General features: G+C 39.6%; 1 protein-coding gene across 2 annotated transcripts in view; it reads right to left on the bottom strand.

Annotated features, from left to right (window-relative positions):
• The window catches only part of UBE3C (ubiquitin protein ligase E3C), a 129,750-nt gene extending 117,516 nt beyond the window's left edge, over positions 1-12,234 (bottom strand). The window contains exons 1-3 of one of the 2 annotated variants that reach the window (XR_002095784.1): positions 12,040-12,234; positions 3,831-3,884; positions 675-749 (exon numbers count right to left, since the gene is read on the bottom strand). Coding sequence is in view for 1 of the 2 variants with exons in the window: in XM_019508157.1 (XP_019363702.1) it covers positions 675-749; positions 3,831-3,884; positions 12,040-12,105 (195 nt within the window). In the remaining variant the exon portion in view is untranslated. The remainder of the gene's footprint in view (positions 1-674; positions 750-3,830; positions 3,885-12,039) is intronic. The other variant, XM_019508157.1, reaches the window with a different exon arrangement.
• Between the last annotated feature and the right edge of the window lie 6 nt (positions 12,235-12,240).

The following is a 12,240-nucleotide window of genomic DNA, read 5'->3' as shown; positions in this document are numbered from 1 at the left end:
AAGGCAAGGGACTTCCTGCCCCCACCCCACCATGTTAAATGGTGGGGGCGTCATCTTAAAAACGAGTAAATATGGTCATTTGCATTGGTTTTCAAGTACAGAATTCCAAGTAACATAAACCCTTTTTGAGCTACTTCACTGTGTCTATCATAAACAGAAATCACCTTCTGACAGAATGATGATTAAAAGTATCCCCTTCCAAATCAGCCTCTCAGAAATACAAAAATACACTCTTCTGTATCCCACTCAAAGAACATCTCTTCAATCATCTGACATGCATCCTGTCTGCTTTTCAGAAGTGCTAAATAATCCCAACTTATCTTCTTTAAATTTGGAAGCCTTAAGGACCTGATCCAGCAACACCCTTATGCATATGCTTAACTTTACAAACATTAAGATTCCCACTAAAGTCAATGCTTATGTGCTTTGCTGAATCAAAGTTTACCTTATAAAAATCAGGCCAAAAAAAATAAAATAAAACCAACTTGTGGGGAAAAAACCCCTGTATTTCACTATTTTTACATGAATTTCATTGGTTGCTAAAATAAGCTACAGCAATTAAAGTATATCAGTAGAAATGACTAGCATTAGTGTTAAGAAATGCTAGTTTCAGCTGCACAGTTGCATCTCACCCTTTCCTTCTTTATGGGGAAGAAACACAAAACAAAACCTACCTGGTGTTTTCTGTCCCTGTATCCTCGTACAAAGGACTGGATGATTATTGCATTTTTCAGCCTTCGTCTTTCCTCCTAGAAAATAAAGTAAAGGATTAAAATAAAAGATGAAGAACTGATGCTAATTCTATTGTTTCACCAAATGGATTCTGTTCTCCTGCAGATAGTTCCATGTTTATAAAAATTAAGTAAGAAATCTTTATCAAAATAAAGGTGTTTGTGAAATTCATCCACAATGCAAATATACATGATCTAGATCCCCCCAAAAAAGCTTGTGTGTACCGTCTGTTTACAGCACTATAAAAGCAAATCTTAAGAATCAGTAACTATATGAAACATTGCTATAATTGCAAAAACTTGATATAAGCTTTAAAAATCTTATTAACCACAGAATTTTACCACCATATTTTTCAATCACTGATTTAAACCTGAGAATTCTCTTGCACCTTTGCTCAATTCCAGAGTTTCAAGGGTCGTTTTCATTTGGATGAGAAATCAGTTCTAGGGATCAAGTATATTATTGGTGTGAACTCACTGCTTTCAAAGCGACAGGATAGTGAGAAAGCTGCAAAGGAGACAAAGATGAGGTACTACAGGCCCAGGAACATGCTATGGAGAAAGAATGACATTTCCTCTTCCTTGTAATTTAAATCAGCACCCAGAACTACCTTCAAGTGTCATCCCCTCACAGATACTTATATTCAGAAAGGATTGTCCAGAGAGCCAAGTTGGCTCAAGTGGTAAACAAGGGGTAGCACTCCCAGCACGAGTAATTCAGATAGCGCTGAGTATCAAGGAGGGCACGCAGAATTAAGTTTCTTTTAACATCTTTACAAATTTGGAGGTTCTCAATGGAAGTATAGAGAAAACAAGGTACATGAATAAAATTTCAGGTAAGGCATTCTTGACAGTAGTGACTGAGGATGGGGAAGTATAGAGATTAGACAAGAGGAAACTCAGCAAATAGTAAATGGAGACAGATTAGAATTTCTTTTTTTTATTGTTTTTTTTTCTTTTTCTTTTTTAAGTGTCTCACCAACTCACCCCAATATACATTTTTAAGACTTGTCCATTGAAACAAAAAAAGCTAAAGATTTAGTTGACATCTCCATGTACACTCAAAACTGAAAAAAAAAAAAAAAAATCACTGTAGCCTGATAAATTATTTTGTCATTCTAATTTACTACCGAGTAACTTACCAAATATGCCTCTGTCTAATTTTCTAGGACACGTCATTTTTGAGATGTGGCAGAAAAAGTATTAGAAGAATTTCAGAAACACTTTCTATACCTACAATATACTGTTCAGTTCCATATTCCCAAAAGAGCTGATCATAATCATCTTTTTTTCAGCAAGTGACTTCCCTGCTAGCCACAGACTAAAGGAGAAAAAAATGAAACAATAAGGGCTTCTTTCTAAATGAATAAAGGACAAAACACAGGAAAAATGTCTCAACCTGAAATGTAGAGAGGCACTGCCTCTTCATAATATCAAAGTAAAATTACATTGAAAGGCAGATATTTTCTCCTTCTCTGTAGGTATGTTTCATCTTAGAATACATAATTGTCAATTAGTGACCCATACTAGCAAGTGTTTGAAGTCTGCAGTCATGCTGAGATTTCATCACATGCACTTTTTTTTTTTTTTTTAAAGCTAACTGATTTTATTCTCAAAGGACTCGTTCTTTTGAAAATTGCCCTATAAGGGAATTTCTTTCATTCTGTAAGCTTATAACATATGTGGATAGATACTATACATCTACAGTTGTGCAATACAAGCACTTAAAGCATAAATCTATCAGGTACCATGTTTTACTTCTTCTAGTAGTACCAGGAACATAATGAAAGCTTATCAGCAAAACATTTCTGAAATCCTGAATTGTATTTCTGTATGTTAGTAAAGATTAGCAAATCATAAAACTGAGGAGGAGTTTAAGATACAAGATACCATATTTGTATGTAACATTCCAATTACTGAATGTTTTGATTCAGTACAGTACTGTACATTCAACTGGGAAATCAAAGCCTTGCAGTTCCTAAAATTCAGCCATTATGATTAGTAAAATCACTGAGCTACAGCGGAACTTGCCATCATTATGGTACTGGCCAAGCACAGGTTCATGGGACAATAGTTGCACACTTTTGATTAGCATCAGAAGTATACATTTACATTTTAAGCCATTGCTTGAGATGAGACTTAAGTCAGATGACTTACTTTCCTTTTATATTATATCATCTTATTACTATATTTATTTGAGACAACTATGTTCATAAAATGGTATTTTCTCCCTTTCAGTCTATTTTCTTTTCACATTTAATTCTGAAGAAGAAATTATCCAGAGGAGCTGACTAACGTCTCCAAGCTAGAACTACAGTTTACTGTGGACACAATGAATCGCCATCAATGCACTTATCTAGTTCTTTAAATGTTTTACAATACAAGTGAGAATCATAGGAAATTAGAGTTGAAAGAAACCTCAAGGTTCATCTAGTCTGACTCCCTACTCAAAGCAGGACCAGCCCCAACTGGATTATCCCAGCCAAGGCTTTGTCTAGCTCGGTCTTAAAAACTTCCAAGGATGGAGATTCTGCAACTTCTCTAGGTAACCTGTTCCAGTGCTTTACTACCCTCGTAGGCAGAAAGTTTTTCCCTAATATCTAACCTAAACTTCCCTTGTTACAACTTGCAGCCAGTCATGATGTTGCTTTTATAGATGGGAAAACTGAGGAACAAGGCAAAGCGACAAATTGTTATCCGTCACCCAAGAAACCAACTGCAGAACCAGGAAAGAACCCAAGTCTCCTGGGTCCCAATCCAGAGTAACCGTTTTTCTGATCACTGGGATGTATGATGAAAATGACTAGCCATTAAAGACCTGATCTAGTACTCAGAGCGAAGGGAAAAATTCCCATTGACCCCAGTAGGCATAAGACAAGGAAGTAAATTATCCACTTCAAGCATTCAAATAATTTTGAGAGTTCTAATACCAGCAAGAACAAAATATAAAACCAATAAACTGAATAATGAAATCCACAGAGCATTTCTGAGTTAAGTTCAACTACAACAAAGTAAGAGATTGTGAACCATAAACATCTGAACTAGATACCAGAACATATGAAAGCTTTTATTTTCCCCAAGATGCAATTTCTATGTTACCTCTCGTTTCCGCCTTTCTTCTTGGGTACGATGTAGTAGAGAAGCTTTTTCTTCCTGAAAAAGAAAAAAAAAAGTTGCTGCAGTGTTTTCACTCAAACATGTTCATTCAAAAGTTCAAGTATTTGTATAAAACAAAGGTGCGCCTTTTAAATGGCTCAATATGAAAGATGCTTTCCATTTTCAACAAGATGCAGAAAAGTGAATTTCCAAGACTTTAATTCTTACGGACTCAGATCAGCTGCAATTACATTTGGCACCTTCCTTCAATTCATTTGCAGTAAGAGCTAAGCAATTTGCCCATGGTTACATAACAAGCCTGATGCACAATAAAGTTTTTGTCCCACGTTTTAGTCCACTACCTTTAAAGGACAGGTACAAATATTACACTGTTACTGGTATAAAGTGATTGGAAACCAGTCTATACCCATAACAGAACAGAAGTTCATGCACAGACTGGTGGAACTTGTCTACGCATGAACCTGGTCTAAGATTTGCCCTCCCGTCCCCCTGGCCAAATGTTCGTTTTGTTCGCTACTGTTCTAAACTACACTGTTACAGAAAACCGTGTAACTTGGTTCAATTCTACCTCAGGCTTTCTGAATATCTGTACCTAACCAAAAGCAGCAAGAGGTCTCCCCCCAGCAACACATGCTGTGAAAAGCAAGATGCCAAAACCATGTTCTCTAATCACAAAGAATATTTTTAAAAAGCTTCAGTTCTTTTTTGTTATTATCCAAGATTTAACCAAAAATGTACAAAAGGAACCTTTCAGGAAAATGACTGCATAAGTGTTCGTTTGAAAAGCATGATGGCATATTCAGGAGGACTTCAGAAAAAAAATACTGCTAGATGTAAATGAACATAAGAAAAGTATTGCTTCACAATCATCTGAAAATTCACAGTTAGACCAATACTAGTGAGTCTGCACAAAGACAACAAAACTATAATCATGCACTGTTGGTAAAAACCACTTACTAGATAGGTGTATGATGTTTCAAAAGAAAAACTACAGGTATCTGTTTGCCTGTGGTACACAGCACCGAACTCCCACTGCACCCTGGCACCTCTCCAGGTCTGGGCTAAAACAGACCCTTAAATTAACCTATGCGTCTATATTCCACTCTTGCCTCCACTACACATGGGGACTTTCTTTCTTTGCCTAACCTCACACAGTCCACAGAAATTAGGAGAAATATTAGTTTTGCAGGAAAACATACACCACAACAAATGAAAGGATTTGGGGGGGGGCTCCTTATTTGTTTTAAATGTATTATTTTTTTAAAAATCTTTTGCATCTTGAACTCCAAGCATACATAGCTGCAGCTACTGAAGTTTTAAAAGATGCCAAAAAACTGGTGCACATTATGACTAGTACCCTACCAAGTATATTCTTTACTGATAGAAGAAATGGTCATAGTCCTCTCTTTAATTTCATTTTATGAACAGAATTCAATACAAAGCACATAACAAATGAGCAAAATACTAAAAGAGAATAACCAAAAAAAGGAGAAGCACCTAACCTAAATGGGATTTAGTATTTTTGACAGTACAGTACAGCAAGCAGAGAAAAAACAATCCTGCCATAAGAGGTTTCGTTGCATATTCCTCTAAATACAGTGTCTTTAATGTCCAAAGACACCACAAAAGAAAGTTATTGGTCCCCAAAGAGAAATGTTTCTGCATATGTTAAGCTCCATAAAAACAAATAATGAAAAGAATGTAGTTAGAATGTTTTATCTTCACTCTATCACTTGAGTGACAGGAGTCTCTCACCCCGTTTAAGGTAGTTTGACCACACCATCCAAATTGTAAATTAACACAATTAATAGTGTCACAAAAATTAAGCGTCTAAAAAGAAATGATAATTGACACCATGAATCAAGTGTGAATTAATTGCTAACATGATTTCAGTACAGAACTTTCTTTTCCAGCAGCCAACATCCAGTGGATGCTCTGGCTCTTGAGGGAATACTCTCAGAACAACGTTCCTGTTTAGAAACAAAATCCCTGACCACTTACCCGTGATCTCTGTTCCTAGTCACTGTCTGGTTGCAGGCAGAGCCAGTAAGAAAACATTCCTGCTTGTAAGCAAGTTACTAAACTTAGCCCTTCTCACATTTCAGAGCTGGCTGGAGGGAAAATCGAAGGGAGAGATATAGAGAGGAAAGCATGCCTGACTAAAGCTGAAAGGCAGTGGGTAAGTGGTAAAGAGAGGGCGATAAAGAAGATGCTACAATGTTAAGTGAAAAAGGAGCCAAAGAAAATAAAAACAGGGAGAAAAAGAATGGAGAGAGAACATACCATTACAAAACCATATCATCTTATAGCCTGCTTCTTATCCCATCCTACCCCCTTTTATGGGACAAATTTCAACAGATTAATAACTGGTAGGTTACAAAATGGCTATTTCCTCACTCAGGAATGAAGAGTTACAAGTTGCACTTATAAAAATGCAATGGAGGCCTTTGAGTCAATATATAAATGCTTGAAGTTCCAAGGTGCAAAATCTTTTACTCTTGAGAATAAAAGCTAGAAAGAACGGAGTACGAGCAGATTTACAATAAGTAGAAGAATCAAAGTGTATACCGACTGGCTACAAAAGAACTAAAGGACAGGTGAGATGCAGTAATCTACATATATTTGACAGAATTAAATTATTCCAGGCTAGTAGAATGGGATATCAGAAAAATATTTTTTTTAGGGTGAAATCTATTCAACTTCCCAAGGAAAGCAATGGAAGCCCCATCACTTAAGGCACATGAAGATTAGACTACATAAAGCACCAGCAAATGTACATTAGGGAATAAACCTGCTTTGGGACGGAGACTAAGAGACCTATTAGGTCATCTAGTTAATCTCTAACATGCATGCTTGATGATTTATGATTAACTTAGCTTCAGAGAAAATCTCAGTAATTATTTGTATTACAAATGAATCTGGCTACATTTCTTTGTTTCTGCATTTAGAATTAGAACGTAGGGGGAGGAACAGAGCACAGCAAATTTCACCAGCATTTACAAAATCTATCACAGCAGACAACAGCCATAACAGTCCGTCACAGAGGCTGTTACAGGAACTAATGTAACTAGGGATATCTGCAATCTCATTACTGGTGTTGAGTCATATTTGGCTTCTCTTTCCATCTAGGATGTCAACCACCCTGCTAACAACTGCCAGCTCATGTTTCTGACTCCCTCCATTGCCACACAGCTGTGGCTAGAAATACTGGTACATTGGGAAATTGCAGAGGCTACCACACTGCCATGGCCTCCAGAATTACCTCCATCTCAACTTCATTTTCACACCATCTAAAAGGTACTGCTACTTTGCTAACACCCTTGCTGGACAGGCAGCCACTTCAAGTCGCAGAAGCAAATGCATCAGAGATGCACAGGAAATGAAGTTGCTGTCCTTGTCTTGGTAACCTGAGGTCCAAGTCAAAGAATCCCCATGGTGGTTATAAATCAAGCAGGAAGAGAGGATGACGAAGGAGTGGGGGGAGGAAACAGATAAACTGGAAAAGGAAGGATGCCATACAGCCAGGGTTCTCTGGAGACCTCGAAAAGCCTCTGGAACTTATGCATGAAAGATCTCCGAAGCACCCTTAACTCATATCAAATCTGCAGGCCAAATGGATGTTTACACAGCGCACACTGTCAAGAAAAACAACACCCTTCAGCGCCTCCTTCCACCATCATTTGCACCGATATCTTTAGTGGGGTTGTTCTATATTGGCCATCAGTGTTATTGAGTTCTGCAACAAACCATAATGAAGGCAAGTGGAGAACACAGACAGCAGTAAATTCTGCCACCTAACATTTCCTAGGTGTGTTTGTTTCTCCTGCCCTTTTAGCTGGTTCCTAGTTATAACACTTCTTCTTCAAACTGAAACATTTTGGGCAAATCCACCCCAGCTCAGTTTCCTATTCCAAAAATTTTCCTCCAAAAAAGCCATCACATAATGCAAAGTACTATCACTTCACATCAGAAACATAATTTCTGCGTTGAGCCCTGTACAGCACAGATTTTAGAAATCCTTAGCATAAAGAGCTACCCCAGGCATAATACCATATGTTAAATAAACTCCAAAATTTTCTTTGGGAAAAATGTTTGTGACTTTCTGTTTATATCACAGCTAAGATTATGTTCCAAAATAGGCCACTCTACAAAATAGCATGTCAAATCTATGGACTTACCTTAAAGAGGTGATCTCTAGGGATAGAAACCCTAGCTCCAAAGAAGTAAATGGAAGCATTCCATTGATTTAAGTGGAGCCAGAATTTTACCCTAGATTACCAGCACTATGATCTGATCTTAGAAACAATTTATATATAAAACACAGTGCTTACAAATATAATCTAAGGGTGTTTATATACGTGCTCCAGGAGTGGGTGGTGCGCTTTAGAGAGGGCAGCTCTCGGAGCCTAATTGAAGCACCCGGAACATCTCGTGTATGTGTCCCCATGGTTAAAAATGGTGGTAGGAACGCTTTAACTGAAGCTCATTGAATGAGATTTAGTTAAAGCGATCCCACCGCCATTTTTAAGCATGGGAATACCAATACATGAAACGCTGGAGTCTGCTGGAGCGCAGTAACTACCATGCTCCAGGAGACTCAATTATTCAAGTCTGCTCCAACGTGATGTAATTATAGTGAATCAGAGTAGCCTCACTGCTCGTGCATAGGCACCCTTAGCCACCGATTTTGTATTTATATATGTAACTTTCCTGCCAGTGGATCCACAGATGAAGACCTCGGATGCTATGCCCAGCTCCACTAATTTCACTGACAGTCTATGTGGACACATTAGTATGCACCCCTGTGAACCTGTTTGAGGATCTGATTCTAGGACCATGAACACTTTGAGCTGGGACAGTTTGCAGAGCAATAGGGCCAAGTCCACTGGCTCCTGACTTCACTGTAGGCACCTCCAAAATACAAATAAAGTCGTTATAAGTTTAAAAAATTGGTTATTTGTGCTGTGATAGCAAAGCTGTGTGTTTTCAAAGCCCAATAACAACAACTTTCCCAATTTTTCTGAAACAGGAAAAATTGTTCATTTTTAAGTTAGAAATGTTAGCCTAGTTTCCAAGGTCTTAATAAAGGACTAAAAACATCAGTTTAGAATGGAACAAGTTCTGTAGTCTTTATTTTGAGCCCATAATTCATAGTTCCAACTGAAATGAGGAAGGCAGGAAAAAGAACATATCCAGAAGATGTAATGCATATTTTGTGTTGAGAAAGTTTTCCAGCAGGTTGCAACCCATTTTTAACAGTATTTTTAAACACTCTCTACAGTCATATCGTGTATTTAAAAAAAGTCTGCTGCAGAATTTAGGCTTTTATGTTCTAAAATTCTGGATAAAAGTTTCCATCATTTCAAAGTCAGGACTCCACCCATGTTACGCCCTTTGCAGCAAAGTGGCCATATTATACAATAAAGCAATATCATTTTCCCCCAATGTTCTCAAAACCAAAACAGAGATTTAAAGCATTGTAAAGCTCTCAGACCATTTCATTTCACACAGTCTGAAAAGTATTACAACACATTGTTCCACGTTAAATATTTTTATAAGAAGTATTCCTAAAGAAAAAAAACCATGAAATCCTCCAGCTAAAATATCAACACTTTATTTTTGAAAAAAAGGATTCACAGTTCTTCCTCCAGAAAAAAGCAATGTGAATCATACAACTGTAATGAATTCAAATAGTTCCTGAAATTCTATATCTCTTACAGATCCACATCATTACACACAAAAATCCTACAATGAAATCTGTGCAGTCAGATTCCTGCGCACCTGCGCTGATCTCACTGCAGGCTTGCTGCTCTAAATCTTACTGTTCATTGTTCATCACTTGGTTAAGTGTTGACTACAGTATGCAGAGTGCTTCCTCAGGATCCCCCTTCTGTATCCTATTTTCAAAAAACAATACAAGGACCCTCCTTCTTAAAGTGATGTGTCATTTTTAAAAAAAATCATACCAGTACACTGCAAATAAAATTATAAAAATGATTACCTGCTTATTAGAAACCTGTTACATTATTAAAACTGAAAGAATTTTAAAAACCCAATTCACTTGCCACTGGATAAACTTTAACTTTTCTCATTTCTACTAACAGGAACACAAATGATTAAATTAAAAAAAAAAAAAATCAAGGAGATCAGTTTCACTTTCAGTTCTGTAATGCTCAATCATTTCAAGTTGCAATCATTGCAAGGTGGTATTTATTTTAAGATAGCTGTTTCCATTGCAGTGTTCTTGATTACAGAAACTTACAAAATGTCATGGCAGAGCCTGTAAACTGCAAGAAGCTTCCCTGGATAGATGCCAAACATCAAGCAAAGCTACCTTTAAAAGGGCTCCATACTGGTGCTGGTCTGGCCACATGGCTGCAGTTACAGGACTGAGACAAGTCTTTGCTAGGGACAAAAGTGAAGCAGCCTTGACAACCTAAGCAGTACTCTAGGTCTGACTAACAAATCCCACAAGTCAGTGTGTAGCTTTCCACAAAGACAGTAAAAAGATTCTGCAAGACAACTCTGTGGACCCTCGATTCTTCCTTACATGAACAAAAAAAACCCCCAGAGATGATACAGCCATATTTTTGGGCTCCCAAAAGAGGTAGCTATAGAAGCTGGCGCATGACTAACTCAAAATGCTATTAAGATTTTTCCTTAAATTTTCAACCTGCCAATCCTGTTCACTGAAATCTATCACCCAATTAGAGGCTATAAAGTACAGACCTAGCTAAGAATAAAAACTGAGACTAGCAATGACAGTCAAAGGATCTCAAAAACCAAGAGGCTTTGTAGACAACCAAGTCAGGGTAAAAAAAAACCCCAAACCTAAGCGTAAACCTAGTAGTTATTTAACTGTAAATAAACTTTAGTAATAGATTCGGCAAACAAACATAATTAATGTGAACAGTCAAACTGAAGTCAGCGGGATTACTTGTGGAAGGAAACATTACTAGTACTAAGTGCTTGCAGGGATAGGGCCAATGGTACAAAAACACAAGATGTGCATAGATTTACTCAGAATGAAATGCTCAAAAATTATTAAACTTTAGCATTACATTACTGTACTTTTAAGCAAGCATCTTCACAAGCTTATGTGCTTCATGTCATTTATCTACATTAATTCAGCATATTCATGCACCACACTCTGTACTATAAAATGCTGTTCTAATCCTTCATTACAGACATGAATCCAACTGCCATTTTCATCAGGCAGAGAAATTAATAACAATAGCAGAAGACATTATGACACTTTTTCCTCCCTTTCTGGAGAAAGAAACCTGTCCTGTAAGTGATGCTATTAAGCTGTTATAACTGGAGGCCAAAAGGATGTAAAATGCCTGAAATACATTCCTGAAGAGGCAAGCCATGCTCTGCCAATCGCCTCTTTCACCTGACATTTATTCTACCTTCCAAGAAAGAAAACATGATGCCTAACGAGCAGAAACGTTCCCTCATCTGCTGGAAGTGCCAGCGGAAGATAAGCTGGGGGGGCACAAATTAAGAGTTATGTAAACTTGGCAGTGCTCTGCTAGATGCCGGCCTTAGGGCTATTCATTATGCCACTGGGCGAGGGCCTAGGCCCACCAGAGAAAATGATCAGCCTTTCTTAAGAAGGAGACCACCAAAGACATCACAGTTGATTTCTCTGGACAAATAAAAGAAAACTGGAAAAGGAGTGAGGTTGCAAGCGTAGCGCAAATGCATGGAGGGGGAGCTCGGGGCAGAGTGCACTGGACAGGGCCCCACGGCCGAGTGGACGCAACCAGCGCGCACGGCCCGAGATGCAGAGCAGGGAGGACCCCCTCCCCCCCGGGTCCCGGGGGCCTCCTGGCTGGGCAGAGAAGCAAGTTGGGCCAGGTCCAGGGGGAGGCTGCCAGGAGGTCCTGTGGCCTCGGACGGGGACGGGGGACGCCTTCCTTAGGAGGAGGTGGAGCAGGTCCCACCTCAGTGACCAAGCTCCCTGCCCGGCTCCAGCCTCGTCCTTCCCTCCGGCCGGGCCCGAGCCGCATCTCGGGCTGCTCCACCCAGAGGGTCCGGCTGGGGCTAAGCCAGCACATCCCGAGGCCGCAGAGGCCCCTGCCCGGCCACCAGGCCCAGCCCGGGCCCCGCCACTCCCCTGCAGCACTGACCGGCGCGGGGAGTGCGCAGGACGGGCCAGGCCGGGCCCGACTCGCCGGGTCTTTACCTTCCTGCTCGCGCCGCCGAGAGACACCTTGGGCCGGGTTTTGAAATCCCCCTCGAAGCTGAACATGGCGGCGGCGGCCTAGCCCATAGGGAGCGGAGCCGAGCTCGGGGCCGCGGGGAAGGGGCAGCGGCCGTGCCTGCCAGCCCGGCTCCGGCTCCGGCTCCGGCTCCACCTCACCCCGCGGGGGCGGGGGCCTCGGCT

This window comes from Gavialis gangeticus, unplaced genomic scaffold (assembly GCF_001723915.1).
Source record: "Gavialis gangeticus isolate Ggan-Ray unplaced genomic scaffold, GavGan_comp1, whole genome shotgun sequence".
Taxonomy (NCBI): domain Eukaryota; kingdom Metazoa; phylum Chordata; order Crocodylia; family Gavialidae; genus Gavialis; species Gavialis gangeticus.
This window is presented reverse-complemented; position numbering and strand designations above follow the sequence as displayed.